The following is a 19477-nucleotide window of genomic DNA, read 5'->3' as shown; positions in this document are numbered from 1 at the left end:
CATACATTGCTTAGGATTGTTGATCATGTACACCTTTTCGTCTATCGTGGAATGAAGCAACCGGGAATGCGAACTCAATCAGTAAAAGCAAAAAGGAATTGAAATAAATTTAATTGTTAATGATAAGTACCTAATTCTTTTCTACTTAAAAGCTGTCTGGAGGCATTTGTTTTCGCCAACACTTCAAAATATGGTAAAAATGTGACTCAGATGGGTCATTAAAGAAATTTACAGCGCACATCGCCACAGCCTTATCAGGGCGATCTCTCCTATGCATGGTACTTTTGAAAAGTTTCCCCATCACATTTAGCCTACTGTTTTGGACTCCTTGAAAGCTTGTGATGTGTCTGAATGCTAAAAACGGAGGGGATCGATATTCAAATTGCCGCTGGCATTTTTGCAAAATAGCAGCGTGAGACATTTCATTGCCTTGTGGTCGGGCAATACCCTTTGCTGTTATGTGCACAAAATATAGGTTTGCTTCAGCATCCTCTTCCCGAAAAGAACCATCTTGTCATAATTAAGAACATGTTGTGGCAGGTAACCTCAGAATGTGTGAGCTTCTTGAAATCACATTAAGGGTATTTACCCTCTGTCCTCAGATTTACATATTCTTTCTTTGGTCCCTTTAAAAATTTCAATTTTGGGTCTCATCATATTTTAATTAATTGAGTCATTCCATCGAACAGTACGGATGCCATCAAAGAACCACATAAAAATGAGCACAAGGGGACAACCAGCTACAAAGTAGACTAATCCCATGGCCAAGCCAAAGTGCATGTATAATGGACCAGAAAACATAGAGAGTGTTAAAAAATGATATCACGGCTGTATTTGTCCTCTTTGGCGTTGCGTAGTCTAGTCAAACATGGCATGGTGGGGCCAGCAATCCACGAATTCTAATCCGAATGGGGATAATCCAGGAATGGATTAAATTTTGAACAAGTACTAGAAAAAGTGTAGAATAGAGGAGTAAAACTTGGGATTCTGGAGAATTAACGTTATTTTTCCAGAGAAAAGATAGGCTGTAGGAGCAAATTTGAGTTTTGTATTTTCTACATTTAATTTTAAAATGGATTGATGCAGCAATGATTTTTCCAAATAGTCACTGTTATGTATTCGTCAAGAAGGGAAAGAAGTGTGTGACACACTTCCGTGGCCTTGGAAGGAGCACGAGTGCAGTTAGTAATCCTCGTCGAGGGTGTGCCCTGTGTGCCGCTACTTTTCCTCTTAATTGCATCATTAGTGGATGAGAGGAGACTTGTTGGAGGAGCCTGCATTGGGATTGACTTTCTTTCTTGTGTAGCTCAAATGTGCGTCTAAACTTGTGGATTACATGTATGGATTTTCCGTGACATGCACGAGTATTATACATGTACATACTGTAAATGGTTGGTATATTGACGAAGAGATGCCGACTAGTTTCTTGTGATTGAGTGCCTGAGAGACTTGTTCTGCCGATTCCACAAAACTGCGGAAGATGCCGCTACAGTAACTTTTAATGGAGTCATCCACTAAATGTGCATTATTCGATGCAACAACTTAAATTGTTGCATTGTTCTGCAGAGTTAAGGACCACTTGCCACCCATCAGGGGCATCGACTACTTTATGGAAGGAATGAAAGTAAAGGCCTAATTTGTTTGATGACAATCAATTCTCTTGGTGGCGGGGAGTCTTTGCTTACCTCGTGGGGGTAAGTGGGTTCACTAGGTTGGTTGGTCTTTTTCCAGCCTGGGCGAGGCGCTGTCCCATGAGGTGAGGGTGGCGCTGGAGGAACCGTTGGCCCGTGGCCTCAAGGAGCAGAGGGAGTGGCTGGAGGGCAGCCTCGTCAAATCCCTTCGCAGCATCGTGTTCTCGCCAGCAAACGCACCCCCGATGACACCGGACCCCTCAAAGCACATGGTGCCACCCTCCTCGCCCCTCCCGGTCAGCCCCAACGGTGCCATCCTGATGCGGACGCGCATCTCAGAGCTCTTGGCCCAGGGAAGAATAAATGAAGCATTCCAAATGGTAAGTATGAGAAATTTTCGTCCCAGCTTACAAGATATGGCAGGGTCTCAATGGAAGAAGATCTACTACACTCTCTTCCAAATGGGTGTATTTTATGCTGAGTTAGAGGCTACATAGGTCAATAATAGTTTGTCAGATTTTGTTGTTTAATGGGTCAAAATTTAGCTTGTTTCATCTAGTAGATTGATACATTTTTGAGACAGTTAATAAGAAATGATTTATGCCAAGTTTTGGCTAAACAGGAAAAAATTCCATTCTTTGGTTCCAGGGGTTAAATTCCTAACTTTCAAGCATTTTGGAAGTGAAATGGAATGTTTGATTCTTCTGAAATGTTTATACAATATAGAGCGTGCATTTATAAATGTTTTTGTTATATTTCAAAGCCGTATCAGTATTTAACAAGGAGCTGTTAGTAATTTTGTAAATACACTTTTTCTCGAAGATCAGAAGTCCAAGAAACTGTTGTGTCAGACTTATGTATTTCTCTCAGTGCTGTTAGCGATTGCAGTATTTTGGCTACTTTAAAATTCCTTTTGGATACTGAATAGATTTTAGATTGCTTAAATTTCAGTCCTGAGTATGGCTACTGCCACTGTGCGTGGTGGAAGGCCATTCCGATGCATACTGTTGCCGCATTCAGCCGGTCACTAAATTGCTTATTCCATATGGATGCCATTGGATGAATTGGGTGGTTTTATTTATGCTACAAAGTAAATGGAATATGTAATGGACTACCTCGGGAATGAATTCATTCCTTACTCAGCTTTCCTTGTGCATACTTTTGACCTTCTGCTGCTTCTTCAAAAGTGGATTTTATTCTTCTTATATTGAGACTTTTTGTTGTAATGTTTTTCAATATGTGATTGAACCTTGCAAAAAATTACCTTGTAATACCTTCCCTCTGCTGCTGTCCTTAGGAGGTCTTAGAGTGCTCCCTAACTATAATTATAGCATGGGCTCACTAAGATTTGGAAGGAAAATATTTTAGTACGTATTTCAGGCGTTACACTTCACAGATTCCATGTAATTTTTTATCGCCACGTCGACATGGCGATATGGATGAACAAAACTCTCCATTAATTCCTGAGACTCGTGAAAGTTATTTACCTTTTTTGCCAGAATAGGGTCTGAAATTCCTTTGTCTCGCTTCTGGTTGAACCTCTGGATTATTGCAGTGCCTACATGTTCATGGGTTGAATCGTTCATCGACTTTCTCTTCTTACATTATCGCCATTGGTGAGTGATCACTAGAAGTTTCATTTTTTCATCTATGAATGTCTCGAAGTGTTTGTGACCCTACCTCAAATTTTTTGAACAGTTTTCTTTGCTGCATCATATCTGTCTGAAGGAGGTAGGGTGCAAAGTAGTTGGTAATCAGGGAGGTGTCTATTTTGTGTGATTAAGGGGGGGGGGGTTGCTGTTCGTGCAGTGTTACTTTTGCTGGAAGTAGTGGGGAAATATTTGTTTGTAGGATCCTCTGAAGAGATTTGCATCTCTTCTCTTGTCTGGACTGCTATCCTATGGTGCTACACACTACGGCCCTTCTCGTGCTCGGGTAAGCAGCCCATCTCCCTCCCCTACACCATCAGTGCTGCTACATTGAACCAATTGGCGATGCATGGATAATCCGCAGCCTGGATAAGGCACCCACAGATAATTAGGAGTTAACTGCATGTCTCCATTGTAATAGCCCACGTATTCAGAGGAGTGGGGAGGTGTGCACTAAAGTAATGCTAAGGACGGAAATGCAATGAAAATTGCCCAGAACAGAATCGCACAGTGTGACAGAAATTTCCCTCTATCAAGAAGTTTCCATCATGTAAAGTACTGAAGTACTCCCTGCGCAGGGCCAAAATATCCTTTAAAAGAAATCAGTTGTTTTATCATTTTGTCAACAGATTAGCAATAAACAGCTTTATCATGGACAATATTACCATTCAAAATTAAAATGAACAAGTTAGGCGTACGTTGTTATATGAGGGGCAGTCAAAGTGAAAACCAAACACCCACAGTCTGCGCGAAAGGTGGCAATGCTTTAGTTGTGTATCAATGCTGCCATGGCTGTGGTGGGAGGACTGCGTGGTGACAACTCGGAGGTGCCTGCAGTTTTTTGGGTTATTATATCCTTGTTGGTGCGCAGACTGGTTTAGGAGGCAAGCCAAGAAGAGCTGAGAGATGTGGTTTGTTTTCTGGTGGCCAAGGGCACTGGAGTACACGAGTCCTGTGCTGTGAACGGCGAGCACTGCATGTCCTTGACGAGAGTGAAAGCGTGGCGCAGGAGATTCCGAGAGCGGCGCACATCACCACCGGAAGACGATGTGCACCCAGGAGAGGCCCATGGAGCCATTGCCCCCATTGTGATAGGACGACGGATGGATGCCTTTTCCGAGAGCACTTTGACACCCTCCACTCAGCCCAGAATGTACACCTTGTTGTGATATTCACGTCTTTGGTGACCTCAAGACAGGAATTCGTGGACGTCGGTTTCATTCGCCCAGGGAAGTGCAAGAGTTGTGGATTCGTCAGCGACCTCCGTCTTTCTACAAAACTAGAATTGATGGTCTCGTCTCCCTGTGGGGGGGGATAAGTGTATCAACATGCTTCTGGTCATTACTTTTGAATAAAACCATTCCACGGTCCCGGTGTAGAGGGTGTTCAGTTTTCATTTGACTGCCCCATACATGTACAAGGTAAAAATAAAATTTGTATAATATTTAAAACCCTTTATGTGTACATTAACCCTTTCATGTAGACATGTAATTGTCCATGTTGGAGTCATACAAATTTGTTTATGGTTTTTAAGTAGTTTTTAATATTCATAATTATTCACACAAAATGATCACTTGTAATAGATTGTGTTATTATTTATATTACGCTGACATTTCTCTCTGCATAATTTTTAAATTCATTTATCAAAACTCAAAAGATAAACAGCATTGTTAGCAAGAAATTAATTTTAAATCTCTAAAAAGAGTCTACTTACTAGTCTTTTAGTTCCATTGTTTTCTTCCATTTCATTTGGTTCAATATCCTCCTCCCCATCCGTCATGCAAGCGGTGCCTAAGTTTTCCTCCATGTTGGTTACCCATGGTGCATCACTCCCCATAATGGACAAGTGAGGTCATTAGTGTCTGTGCATATTTATACTATTAGCGTTGTCATTGATGATTTCTTCCTCTTGGAAAATAAATCCAGCCCAATGGAAGCATTTTGTCATCATCTCAATTTTCACTACTATCAATTATTTCGATCAGTTAATGGCATCCAGGGCTGTTGAAGATGTACACAGCCACGGCACTCACTCTGTCAGTGGACTCAGCAGCTGCGTACATAAAGCTCTATAATGAACTTTCATGCATTAGGTAACCCCCAGATCCAAGGGCGGAGTGACGCTTGTGGTATTTGCTGGGAACCACCTTCGTTGCCCATTCGTTAGGTCTAGATGAGGATGACACGTTGGTGGCGTTGTGCTGGAAAGGGTTATATTTTGTCGTGCTGTTTTCATTCTCCAATTAAATTACAACCGTCAGTCATCAATGGAAGCTCTCCTGTATTAACATTTTGGAAACATCATTGTGGTGTGCAGCCTTGCCATTTATTTACAAGAGGCCTTTCCAGGTCTCCTGCCATGTTCCTCCAAATTGCATGGAATAACAGCTCCATGTCGTGATTGTTAAGTATTTCCTTCTGAAGGCATTTTGAATGCAGTAGTATTTAGGGGAGGCGATTGATGACAGCCGAGGTCATTTGCGCCATTAGGAATGGATGGGAAAGGAGGAAGGGTGGAGAGAAACCCGGTGTCTTGCCTACTCTTAATGAAAGGCACCAAGGAGTCCGCAGTCTAACGTCCCATCTGACGGACATCGTACTCACTCCAAGTGCCCTGCCGGGATTCCAACCTGGGTCCTCTGGGTGGGAAGCCAGTATGTTAACCACTGCACCATCCCGATCCCCCTTTTAAATCCAGTCAGCATCTGTGAGTCACTGACGAAACTGCCATAGTTAAGCTTGGAAGTACTTGAGGGCCAGCAGTAATCGAATGGAGGTGAAAGAGCCATTAAAATGGTATTATTTGAAGATGACCTAGTGTGGCTCTACAATCCCAGAGTCGAAAAGGGATCAGGAAGGGAACCACTTGAGTCTTTCATTTGGGCAGATAAGCACCCCTTCAAGAGATGAAGCAACTTGTGGTAGTTATTGTTTGGTTTTTGGAAAGGAGGCAGCTTTATGAATGTTCACCGTGGCTCAGGTGCTGTTTGGCTGCTGACTGCATGGTGTTTGGAACTGGAAGGTGTTTGGGAAGGCTGGAGCTCGGCATCCCCCTGTCCCCGTGGATTCATGTTGATTTTTTTTAAGGAATCCCGAGAGCCCTTGATGCTTTACGATATATTTGTCTTGGCTTGGGAATAGTCATCATCCCACTCACGTATGTGTGTTTCTTCCATTCTTGGAACAGGCCCTGTCTGCATCAGACCTCGGCTTGGTGACGTACCTCTGTGAACTCACAAATCCAGCTCAGGTGTTCGGTGGGAGTTCCATAATGGGCGGGGGGGGGAAGTGCAAGTTGGAACAGCCCGTTCTCCTGTCTCTGGTGCAGCAGCTCTCAGCCAACCTGTTTGACCACACAGAACTGAAAATGAGGTAGATAAAACTCTCAATTTTTTTACTTTTATTTATGAAAAGGAATGTTTTTACTCACTTGGGACTGGAACTAATATTTTTCAGTCATTTATTTCCAAATACTGAGGTGCGTTGGCCACTCACTCTTTGTGGTAGAACAAATGATATAACTTTGTAAAAATGAATGTACTTCATTGGAATAATTTTCTTAATAATGTGTATTGCACACAATTGTCCTCGACCGTTGCGTATCTGTGTTGTGTTCCGTGAGCTTACTCATCTCCTTGCTCTTCTTCTCAGCTACCTGGCAGAGGCAGTGTTTCACCTGGACATGCGTCAGCCCGATTTGAGGGAGCACCTGGCCATGGTGCTGGGTGTCCTCCAGAAGGGACTCAACTCATACATCGTCTCGCACCCGGGGTCCAAGCTGGCCAAGGAGATGAGGATGCTGCTGATGACCTCTGCCTGCATGATGGAATTCGCCAAGTCCCAAATGCCCGCCAAAAGCAACTACAGTTTCCACGACCAGTCCTCAGTTTCCCTGATGAATTAGCTCCCGTCCCCTTCCTGCAGGAGTGCTTGATGCTCGGTTAACTCTTACTTTGTCGTTCTTTTTGTGAGTCATTATCTCCTCTCTCATTCACGAAAAATTCCAAGGCTGTCTTCGCTGGAGATTGTATTAGAGAAGTCAAAGGAGCATTTTGTTCAGTTGTGAGTCGTAACGAGTGCAAAATGAGAGGAGTAAGCAAATGGATGTTTATTTTACTTTGTCACTTTCTGCCATTTTACCTCTTCATGACGGTGGATGATTGATGGCATCAAGAGCAGTGCGGTCTTGAACCAAGCAAGTCTTAGGGAGTTCTGCGATATTTTCATTTATTATTTTCACTTGTGTGTAATTTTTGAACTAAATAAATTTTACTGTGATTTATAATGTTGGTAGAGTTCATTTTATTTGGAGGAAATATTTAAGACCTTCAAGTTGAAACTTCTATTTCATTTACCGTATATTCCCATCGATAACGCACGTCAAGAACTTTGTAGTTATCATGAATTTGTATAGATACCACTCGCCCAGGGCTTCATAGTTATCTTGAACGTGAATAGATTCCGCACATCTATATGTATATCAAAAAAAAATATGTGCGCGTAAAAATTATATATAGTGTGCGTAAAAAATACGCCTGTGTTTGGATTTTTTTCAATTTTCTTTACATAAAGCGAATCATAATTTTTTCGATCATCGGTGTTATCGATGGGAAAAACAGTCCTTGGACTTGTGGCATAATTTGAAATATGATGATGGGTGCAGGGCATGGAAGAATTTCCTCCTCACTCTAATCTGTTTGCATAGTTTGTTGCAACCGACATGAAAGGCGCATGCATTCATTTTGGTTGCTCTCTCTGCAGTGTATGTTTCTTAGTTTTGATCCATTAGTCAGTGAATCTACTCTTTGAAGCTGTGGAATGGTATTTGATGGTTTGAATGGATGAAAACTAATTAGGAAAGACTGTTATCAAGATTCCTGTAAATTGGGCAGTTATGGAAAATAAAAGAAAAATAAAAAAATTAGCCTGACTGATTATGCGTGGTGTGGTAAATCTTTCATAATGTTTCTAACCATTTCAAAATTTTGGGAGAAGCATGCTTTTACATTAAACTATCATAGATGCAAGGTAAACTGCTAAACAATGGCTGCAAAGTAGTGGTATTACATAACAAGAGAGATGATTACTGCACCTATCACTTAATAGAAGCCTGTTTTGAAAATGGATCAAAGTTTCTGGCCTTGAAGGCTGAGATATTTTTCAGTTGAGAATTGTGGCAGCCCTGGTATGCTGATCTTGGTTTTGGAAGTGTGTGCAGCTGCCAGCGTTGGTGCCCCAAGCACAAGTGAACCCGCAAGCCTAACGTAGGCAATAAGATTCACACTTGATGTGTCCGATTTCATAAGGATTGACTGTTGAAGTAAGTGTTGGTAATAATAATAATAATATTTATTCGTCCAAGAGACACAGTGCATAGTAATAATACTGGCAAGTGCATAGGATTTGTCAAGTACAAGATTTACAAAAATAGATATTATTACAAAAATAAGAAATATCACAAAATTTGAAAATGCTACAAATTTATAAATTAGGCCTCAGGTATTCTTTGACACTATAATAACACTTTTCAATGAGCAATTCACGAACCATTTTCTTAAACACATGTACACGTCCTTCTCTTTTTATACATTCAGCTAGATTATTATATAGTTTTATACTCATAGACTTGGGGCCATTTGTGGCCAAGGTTAAATTAGTTGACCTCACATGTAGGTTGTAGTTTTGTCTCGTATTATATAAGTGGATGCTGTTATTAGTTTCAAAGTCAGCGCTATGCAATTTAACCAGTATTACACATTAATAAATATATACACAAGGTACAGTTAACAATTTTAACCTTTTAAAAAGAGGTTGACAGTGAGCATCATATTCTTCATTACACATAACTCTCACCATCTTTTTCTGTAACTTCAGGATACTGAGAAGGTGAGAGGGTAGTCCCCACAGTACAATTCCATATGAAATTCTTGACTGGAATAATCCATAATATAATGTCATCAGTACATTTTGGCTTACAGAGTGTTTTAATATAGATAGTAAGTAGAAAATAGGTAGATAGAAAGTAGGTAGTTGGCATGGTGAGGCTTAAAGAAACGCTAACCCTAGAATTTTTATTTTAAACATGGAACACTCGTCTTTTTGCAGCATGAATTGGTGGTGAACATGAAGAGATCTCATTAACAATGTAAAATTATTAGCTACCAACGTGGGTGCAGTGAAAGGCGGTTGTGTTTGAAAATAAAGCTTTCGGGAAAGTGCATCTAGTGATGTAATTTATTTGATTTGTGTTAATCATGTGGGAAATTTAGTAATTGCACTCAATGACTAATGTTAAGGAAGCAATTGATTTTTTATAAGTTTTAGGAGTAACTGGTAAGGTAAAAGATATTTGGCAGTAATGCTGGGATTGCAGTTGACATTTAATGAAGTTTATTTCCCTTAAACATGTTAATGTGTGTGCTTATCGATTTGTGTTTCTTCAACGATGAGAAAATGGAAGCCTGGACGAAAAAGTGGAGTTCCCTGTCTGCCATGCCATTATAGTTGAAGCGTTGAAATGTAAGTTCATGCCAGAGGAAGGACTTGACCCGGAGGAATGTGTAGTCCAGGGTTATGATGGGTGTTCAGCTTGGGCTGGTAGCGGCATTCGACCAACTGAAAGAAGAAAGTGTGATAAAGTCGTGTTTTGCCAGTGTGCATCACTCAAACTGATTCTTGTAATGAACAACTTGAACAGTGTTCCAGAAAAATGTGACACGGTCCCCAGTTTATCAAGGGTTCTACAGAGAGAAGGAGAAAGTATGTCTTAAACATTCCCCTCCTCTATGAGATGCAATATTCCCAAAGCACAAAAGTATTGCAGCTTTCAAAGAGCATGAGTATTGTTGAAGGGTTATATAGAGATTTGCACGAAGGGTATGACTACATGAGGAAATGCATTCCAGCTGCATTCTGCTGCCAACAAAGTTTTATTTATCTATACTATGCAAAAGATGAAATTCGGGAGATTGATACTTCCACGGACTTAGAAATTGAACAACTTAAGGTAATGCATGGAAATTATACATCATTTCGGGTATCCATATGCCAAGATTTTTGCAAAACTTTAAGTAACCCCTCTTTTTGGCTAAGAGGTCTGTTTGTGAGTAATTTTTCTTTTTTGAAGCCACGCCTGCAACCAACACCGGAAGGATAACCTGTTTATTTGAAGTTCTTGCACATAAACATTCAGTGCATACGTAATAAATTACTGGACCTCGAGGTTCTAGTTAACGAGTACCAACCCCATGTGATCTGTGTCAACGAACATTGGTTAAATGCGAGTGAACTTGATTCTGTTCATGTGCCTGGGTATGTCATCGCTAGTGCTTTTTGCCGATCAGTTCACAAAAATGGTGGTGCTTTGATTCAACTTTTAGACTGTTTTTCTCATATTCCCATTGGTTTCCCGAATGTATTTCTCAATGGACAACAATCATTTGAATGCTGTGTTGCCCGCTTCAAAATGGATACTAATGTTTTTTTATGCATTCTATTTATCGTTCACCGAAGAGTGGCTTTTGTTTTTCCTCACCGAACTAACCAAACTCTTCGAAATAATCCATGACCCTTGCATAATAATTAGTGGTGACTTCAGTTGTAATTTTATGGACGATTCTAAAGCTAAAAAGGAATCCACGGATTTACTAACTTAATTTAACACCCATGCCACCAATTGTGAACCTACTAGATTGAATGCTAGTTCTCAAACCATTTTAGATAATGTTTTGACTAATATCGACCTTGAACTTGTGCACACAAATGCCATAAATGCCCACCTATCAGATCAACACCCTGTTCTTCCTACAATTGCTCTGTCCACATCCAAAGAAAGTAAAAAATACTACATAAGGTATTCCTCTGATCAGAATATGATTACCTTTTGTGACTTATTAAATCCCCATAAGTGGTCCGATTTGTTTCCCATGAAGTCCTTGAGCAAAAGCTTTGAATATATCTATTCCACCAAAGTGCATTACTTTGAAATCTGTTTTCCCCCCTGCCCTGAAGCGTATGAAAAACAAAGCCTCATCTGTTAAATACAAAAGTAGTGGATCTTGGATGAAATTTGTTGGCTTTCCAAGAAAATGAAAGATGCAGCTGTGTATTAGAAAAATGAATCAAATTCAGCTGACCATCAGGAATATTCAATACTCAAGAAAACTTATCGCCAAACTTTACAGTGCGCTGAAAAATCTTTCAACAACCATAGACTTACCAATGTAGACAATAAATCTAGAGAGATCTGGAAAATTATTAACAGATCCAAGGGTACATATAATTTACAACAAGATCTTCAACTGTATGACTCTACTGGAAATTCTATTCCAGATTACTTTAAAATGGCCTCCATTCTGAATGATTTCTACCTATCCCATCAAAATCCCACAGTTTCAGTCAATTCAGCCAATTATTCTCATATTCATAACACATGCAATTCATTATATCTAATCCCCTGTTCAGCCATGGAACTGATCAACATTATCAATAAATTCCCTAGCAAATTTAGTCTTGGATTAGATAGCATCCCAGGGATGGTCATAAAGAGGTCATTTAATACAATCAATGATCAGTTGTTATTCTTAATTAATGAATCCCTGAAAATCAGAATTTTCCTAAGCCCTCTTAAATCAGCCAAAATAGTGCCAATATAAAAATGCGAAGGTTGCAAAATGGCCATGAATTCATATAGACCAATATCCCTGTTGAATCAGTTGGGGAAAATACTTTAAATAGTCTTCTATCGCTGTCTAGTATCAAATATCGAAACACATAACCCGTTCTCCACCTTTCAAAATGGATTTAGAAGAACTGGGTCCATTACAATGGCCACATATCACATGGTGAATCAAATACTTTCAGGATTGGAAAATAGAACTGAAACTTCAGGATTACTTTTTGATTTCAATAAAGCTTTTGACTTCGTCAATCATCAGTTACTCCTGTATAAACTGAAATGCTATGGTATAAGCGGCACACCCTACAAATGGATTGAATTTTATCTAAGTGAATGGCATCAGTATGTTGAGCTCTCAAGAAATGGCTCCAAATTTGTTCCCCTGGTAGAGAAGTAACACTGGGTGTTCCCCAGGATTATGTACTTGGTCCTATTTTATTTTTAATTACATCAATGATCACCCAGATAAGCTTAAGTTCATTAAGGGGATAGACCCAATACTGTATGCTGATGATACAAATATCATTGTGTCAGCCTCCTCAGTGGACAGTTTGACAGAAAGAGCAGCTGAAACAGCTCAGATTTTCAATGCATGGTGTCTTCATAACTTTCTAAAACTCAATATAAATAAGTCCAGCCTGATTTATTTTACTAATAAAAAGAAAGTTTCATCTGCAATCTCAGTAGATGTAGAAGGTGTGAGCATTCCCCAAAATTCCAGTACCCAATTCCTGGGAGTAATCCCGCATAGTTACATGTCTTGGGAGGAACACATTTTCAAATTACGTGGCAAGTTAAGCTCCCTATGCTTCCTTATTAGAAATATTAGATATTCTGTAAATTTAAAGGTCCTTCTATCCATTTACTATGGTGAATTTTATTCTCGTGTTACTTTCAGTATCCTCTTCTGGGGTTCCTCTCCCCATGTGGGCATAATCTTCAAAATCCAAAAGAGGATTATACATATTATGAGCAATGCTCCTTGCGATGCACCATGTAAACCTCTCTTAAAAAGACTTAGTTTATTACCAGTACCTTGCGATGGGCTGTATCACCCCAGAAAGGATAAGTAGACAACACACAAGAAGAAAGGTAAGTGGGTAAGAAATCATGGAACATCATAAAGGATTGGAATGGTGAGTTTCATGGCATGCATAGTCAAAAGAAATAGATGAGCCACATTGGCCAAATACACATTCAAACACGAAATCCCGCCATTTGGTGAACAAATATTCATTCAATAGATATGAGGAAAAGGAATGGGGACACATAGAAACAGCCCGCTGACACCATCTCTTGGCCAAAGAATTGGGGCACTTGGTGACCCACAGATCTCAGTATAAATTACGTTTCCTCGATAGCTCAAGTGGTTAGAGGATCTGCCTGCCAAGCGGATAGATCTGGTGTTCAAGTTCCGGTCAAGGAAATGTTTTTGCCCTTGTGATCTGTCCCATTCCGCCTTACCCACCCCTCCTGTGTTCGTCCTTTTAATGTGTTCCTTTCCCTTTTCCATATATCTATTTCCATGTGAATGAATATTTGTTCGTCATATGGCGGGATTTCGTGTTTGAAGATATATGTATACTCACTCGAAGTCTTATTTGAAGAAGTTCGAAAGCTCAAACAATCTATAATGCGAGTGTCCTCCATGTGTTATGTGTTAACTGATTTATTTTCGTTCTATTGTGCCGTTATGTCGCTCTCGTGAGTGTTTCTATATCATCTATATATACGAGGTCTCTTAAAAAAGTATCGCGAATTTTGAATTTTTGCGAGTTACTAATATTTGATTTTCGATTTTTTTGTGGTGATATGTTGGTACTTATGTCTCTCACTTATACCGAAAAGTTCGGCTATTTTGAATGTTCAGTCAATTGTTGACAGCTGTTTTGCTTGAAGGTGTTTTGGCTTTTCGTCGATTTTTGCCTGTTCTAAAAAATTGATCAAAGAATCTGCCGCTGTGCGTAAAAAACCAAATTAAGTGCGCGGACGCATTCAGAATGTTGACTGTGGCATACCGAGAAGCTACCTTGACCGAAGCAATGTCTATCGGTGGAAAAAATGTTCTCAGAGGGCCGAGAAGATGTGAACGACGAAGAGCGTGCCGGACGCCCGAGCGAGACAACAACAGACGAAAACATTAATGAAGTGAAGAAAATAGTATTGGCCAATCGTTGAATCACTGTTAGAGAAGTTGCTGAGGACCTATACATATCGATTGGCTCGTGCCATTCGATTTTTACCGATGATTTGGGCATGGCACGGGTCGCTGCGAAATTCGTGCCAAAAACAGCAACGCATTAACAATGCTAATGAGGTGTTGGACTCAGTCCGCGACGACCCGAATTTGCTCCAGAGGATAAGACACTGGTGACGAATTATGGGTTTATGGTTAGGACATGGAAAATATAGCTCAATCATCCTAATGGAAACTGCAGCACGAGCCAAGACCGACAGAAGCGCACCAATTTTGGTCGAACGTGAAAGTGTTGCTCACAGTTTTCTTCGATTCTTCGGGCGTGGTGCATCACGAGTTCTTGCCACAGGGTAGAACGGTAAATAAGGAATATTACCTGCAAGTTATGCGCAATTTTCAATTCGCGTGTGTGCTTGCACACGCGCGCGCGCACGCACACACACATACTCACAAATTGTATTTTTTCTAAAATTGAGGTTTATATCTGACTTGTCCTATATTTATGCATGAATGAATATGCAACAAATCTCCAGAAAAATAAATATATAATTGCTGTCAATCTGATAGCCCATTGTTTTTCCTACCTGCGGTTAATACTCTGCAAGCTAAAAGCCTAGACCTGTTCCTTTGTTCAAAGCATATCAAACATCCTAGAAAATATAGAAAATTAGTCAAATGACTCAGAAAAAGTTGCTGCAGTGCTCATAGGGAATGCATACAAGATTGCCCAGAAACTTGGAGTGGCATTGATGGTGTTAAGATTTTTTGGATAAGAGTAACATCACTCCATGGTCCTTACTCCAGCTCTGTACTTTAGTACTGGAAATTATCCCTAGTATACAATTACTTAAGTTAAATCTTTAGTATCTTCATTAGAGCAACATTTCCCAGAATAGTGTCCCTTGTTATTTTATCTTTGGCTCTACACTCTCTTTATCATTTTGAGACTATCATTCTAGACTTCAAGTTCAGAACCAAGCACTTCTTGATTTTTTTTATACGTAAGTTACAGACTTTGAAACCAAAGCGGAACGTAAATACAAAATGAGGAAGGAGAAGAATCCAGCAGAGAGGGCTGAACATAGCAGACCTGGTAAAAGTGGCTTAAATTTTTACCCTAACACATTAAAGGCTCAGCCATGCTAGACTAGTGCCATGAGGTAAAGACCTCCACTCTGACTCGCCGAGTCTAAAACCATTGCAATGTTAATGTATGTTTTCCTAATTTTAATATTTTTGTTATTCTATTTATTTTAATAGCCTTCACATCAAAGTTACACTATGCAGATGAATATGATTAGAACTTGAAGGTCAACGTTTCCGTAGCCCAAGTACCAAATGGAACTCTTTCGATACCAAGGGCTTGGAGTTAAAGAGGGGAATCATACACCTTTCTATTGGAGGTTACTAGCTGTACAGCGTGCATTAGATAGAGTTCTTATATAAATTTTCATGAAATAATAAGTATTATTTTATTTTTATTTTTTATTTTAAAACATTGTTCACATACAGCAGTGGCGCCAATTTACAGTGAAAAATATAACAAACATAAAAGAGGACAAAAGACAATAACAGTATAACAATAACAACGAGAACCAAGCATGGACAGGGGAAAATTTTAATTTACTGAGTGGTGGGATAAAGCTTGGGTGGTGAAGTTTTTGCATGATAGGTTAAAGGGGTCGACAGTGTGAGGGAGTGAATTTAGAAGGGAGGAGAGGCGAAATAACAGTGAGCGCTTGGTGAGAGATATTCTAGGAATAGGCAGATGGAGTAGGGAGTGGGTGCGGGTGGATCGGGTTGGTATTCTGAAGTTAAAGAAAGATAGCAGTTCAGGGCAATCAATAGCCGAGTTTAGGGTCTTGTAGAGGAGTTTTAAATCAGCTTTAAGTCTGCAGCTTTGGGGACTAGAAATGGATAGGGAAGACAGAACAGCATTTGAGGACATATTGCGGTAATGTGGGACTCGGTGTTGGACTATTTTGGTAAAGAAGTGAGAGATGCAATCAAGGGATTTAAGGTTAGTTGGGGATGATGTGGACCAAATGGGGGAGCAATATGATATGATGGGAAGGACAATTAATGAGAAGTACGAATGGAGTGCAATTGGATCTTTAATTTCTGTGAAGCGGTAAAGAAGGCCTAGTAGGGACATTGCTTTATTTTTTAAAGTCTGTATGTGGCCGGAGTAATTTAGTTTCTGGTCAATTAGAACGCCAAGGTCTTTAATGGCTGTTACTCGATTTAAGGGAGTTGAATTAATTGAGTAGTTAAACATCAAGGGGTTTTTTTCAGAGCAAGAGTCATGATGTTGCATTTTCCAGGGTTTAAGTTAAGCCTCCAGGTATCACACCATAGGGAAATTTTATGTAAGGCAAGTTGAAGGTGAGTACAGTCAGATATGTTATTAATTTGCTTGTAGATCTTGCAATCATCAGCGTAGAGAAGTGTATGGACCTGGGAGGAAAGGAGTTGGGAAGGAAGATCATTAACAAATAAATTGAAAAGATATGGCCCAAGGACACTGCCCTGGGGAACCCCAGACGTGACAGGAGACCAAGAGGAAGAAGCATCCGAGAGTATCACACGCTGAGTTCTGTGGGTGAGAAAGGTAGAGAGAAGGCTAAGGAACATACCATGAATGCCGAACTGTTGGCTGAGTTTATGAAGGAGGAGTTGATGATGCAGGGCGTCGAAAGCCTTGAAGAAGTCAAGGTAGATGGCATCAAGTTGACTTGATTTGTCTATTGCCATGACGGCGTGGTGCTGAAAGACAGTGAGATTTGTCAGGCATGATCTGCCTGGGAGGAAACCATGCTGCTGAGGAGATAAAAAGGGAGAGGTGAAATAATAAATCCTGTTGAGAATAATGCGTTCACAAACGGAAGACAGGATTGGAAGCAATGATATAGGGCGATAGTTTGAAACATCATTCTTGGGACCTGTTTTATGTATTGGAATGATATTAGCGCATTTCCATTGAGGAGGGAAGGTTCCTAGGGAAAAACAGCGATTAAACAAGATGGCTAAAGGTTGTGAGAGGGATGAAGCGCAATTGCGAATAAATTTAGGGCTGAGAGCATCTGGGCCGGGTGAGCGGTGGGGGCGTATTTTGCATAGGTATTGAAAGAATTACGACTGTATCTGCCACTTATTTAGTTTTGTAGCAATGATTTGTTTCTCATTGGTTTTGATGAATTCAAAACCATGGCCCTGAGTAATTTTTCAGTGCATAATGAGCATCAGAAATATATTCCAAGGAATTGCTATAAAAGGAAGATGAATAAAAAGGAGGGAGGAGATCAAGATGGGCGATAAGACTGTTGTCAGAGAAGTCTCATAGATATTAGTCTCATTGATCAGAGCATGAATTCCAACATTTTTATTATTCATGTCTTTGATTTACATGGTCAATATTTGATAAAATAACTTTGTTCCAAAACACCTTTGTACTTTATAACAACTGTTGAGACTTAACTTTGTAAGTTTACCAGGCCAAAGGTCATTTTCCAAATTTACAATGACCAAAATTACCATTTTGAAAATAATATTGATAAGCTGTCACCATCATCTCCAAGAGTTCTAGCTCCCTTAAATTATGTCTTCTTGTGAAGTACTCACATACGGGCCAGCAATATATGAATGCTTTTAATCTGATTCTGTTCACTTATTTTATTTGCTAGCATGTAGTGAGTGTTTGGAGTTTGTCGTCTAATTTATGTGTTAGTGCCTGGACATTCCACAGAGTATAGAACTGAAGTAAAAATGGGAGAGATATTTAGAAAAACAAGCATTGAAAGACTCTGATATTGTCTTGAGAGTGGTGAGTTGCATAGACGTATTTGTTTTTAAATATTGTGCCAAATTTTATTTGTTACAGGAAGTTGTCATGGCTAATATGAAGGGAGTATTAAGAGTAAGTAAGAGAAAACTCAGTCTTTGGAGAAATCATTCCTTCAATGGTGGAACATGTCACAAGAACCTCATATTACTAAAAAAATATAGATTATCTAATAAAAATCGAGTATGAAAAATGAAGTGCAGCGTGTGCACAAAGCATTATTTTAATTTCTCTATTTGACCATACCCATTAACAGCGAAGTATTCCCAATACCAATTTTGTTGAAAATCACAACAATTGCTTTGGTTTATGCATGTCAAAATTATGTAAGTATGGACACATTTTCACGCTCGAGACATAATAATGTGTGTACTCCCACAGACCCTCCCCATGGACTATGACCTTGACATAGTGGTGACATCCTTTACATTTTAAACTTTTTAATTGTATTTTTGTTATTTATAATTTTTATTAATTTTTCTTGTATGATGGAGAAGAAACACCTTGAGTAGCAACCACAATATTGCTTGTAAAATTGTTTCTATTACTAAATCACTGATACAATAATAATAACTTTATTGTGCTATTGGTGAAGTACATGACAGAGAACATGTTCAGCAGGGTAAGGAAAAGAAATAAAATAGTAATAATACACAAAAACAGTGTCTCAGCTAGAGCTTGTAAGTATTCAAAAGTGAACATCACACATAATTTGGTTTTATATAAATTATTCTTCCCTTTACTTCCTCTGGAAATATTTTATAAGTCAATAAGGTGATTTTTACAATAATAATATGTTTACTGTCCATATGTATCAAGTAAGTTATCAAACACAAAGACCAGCAAGGAAATTTTTTTAACATTTTACCGACATGTGTAATAAAAACACCAACTACACCTCATTATCCAGTTCAGGCTGTACCAGAACATTTCTTACTAGTATACTAATAAAAACAATGGACATGACTGCATTATAGGTATTGTATTGTGCTGTATTTGTTCCTGTATGTATCTGTTATGCAATGAATAAACGATTGGTAATACATGTATACTGAGTAAAAAGGTAATGAGGCATGTCTTCAAAATTGATGGGTAGCCATAATAAACAGCTAAAATTATCAAAGCATTAAACCAGCAGAATATTTAAAATAATAAATTTCAAGTGCATTTAATTTTTCAATATTATACGATTTCTGGTGTCTGTTACCTACAATACAATAATAAGCAAAGGCTGACATTAACCAGTACTATGATACCTATACAAGTAATAATGTGTCAATCCTGAGAGGAATTCAATAAATAATGCAATACTTGCCCTTTAGTGGTCTATAGGTCTAATATTCCCCTTAGAAAAGTGGTGTGAAAATGTGGTGAAAGGACAGAAAATGGAAATTAATTAAAGGTATCAATTAATCTAATTTTGGACATTCTTCTGAAAAACAGTGCATCTATAGTATGGATTCCCTGTTTGAATCCAAAAAG

The 19477-nt window shown here is 39.2% G+C and overlaps 1 protein-coding gene across 1 annotated transcript in view; it reads left to right on the top strand.

Annotated features, from left to right (window-relative positions):
• Ge-1 (Enhancer of mRNA-decapping protein 4 homolog Ge-1) overlaps positions 1-8118 on the top strand; it is a 63360-nt gene extending 55242 nt beyond the window's left edge. Inside the window, exons 19-21 of the mRNA XM_071590984.1 lie at positions 1732-2011; positions 6468-6652; positions 6932-8118. Coding sequence (XP_071447085.1) covers positions 1732-2011; positions 6468-6652; positions 6932-7184 — 718 coding nt within the window. The 3' untranslated portion in view covers positions 7185-8118. The remainder of the gene's footprint in view (positions 1-1731; positions 2012-6467; positions 6653-6931) is intronic.
• The last annotated feature ends 11359 nt before the right edge of the window (positions 8119-19477 follow it).

This window comes from Hetaerina americana, unplaced genomic scaffold (genome assembly GCF_022747635.1).
Source record: "Hetaerina americana unplaced genomic scaffold, ioHetAmer1.1.p SCAF_40, whole genome shotgun sequence".
NCBI classification, from domain to species: Eukaryota; Metazoa; Arthropoda; class Insecta; order Odonata; family Calopterygidae; genus Hetaerina; species Hetaerina americana.
The sequence above is the reverse complement of the archived record's forward strand: the minus strand, read 5'-3'. Positions and strand labels throughout refer to the sequence as shown.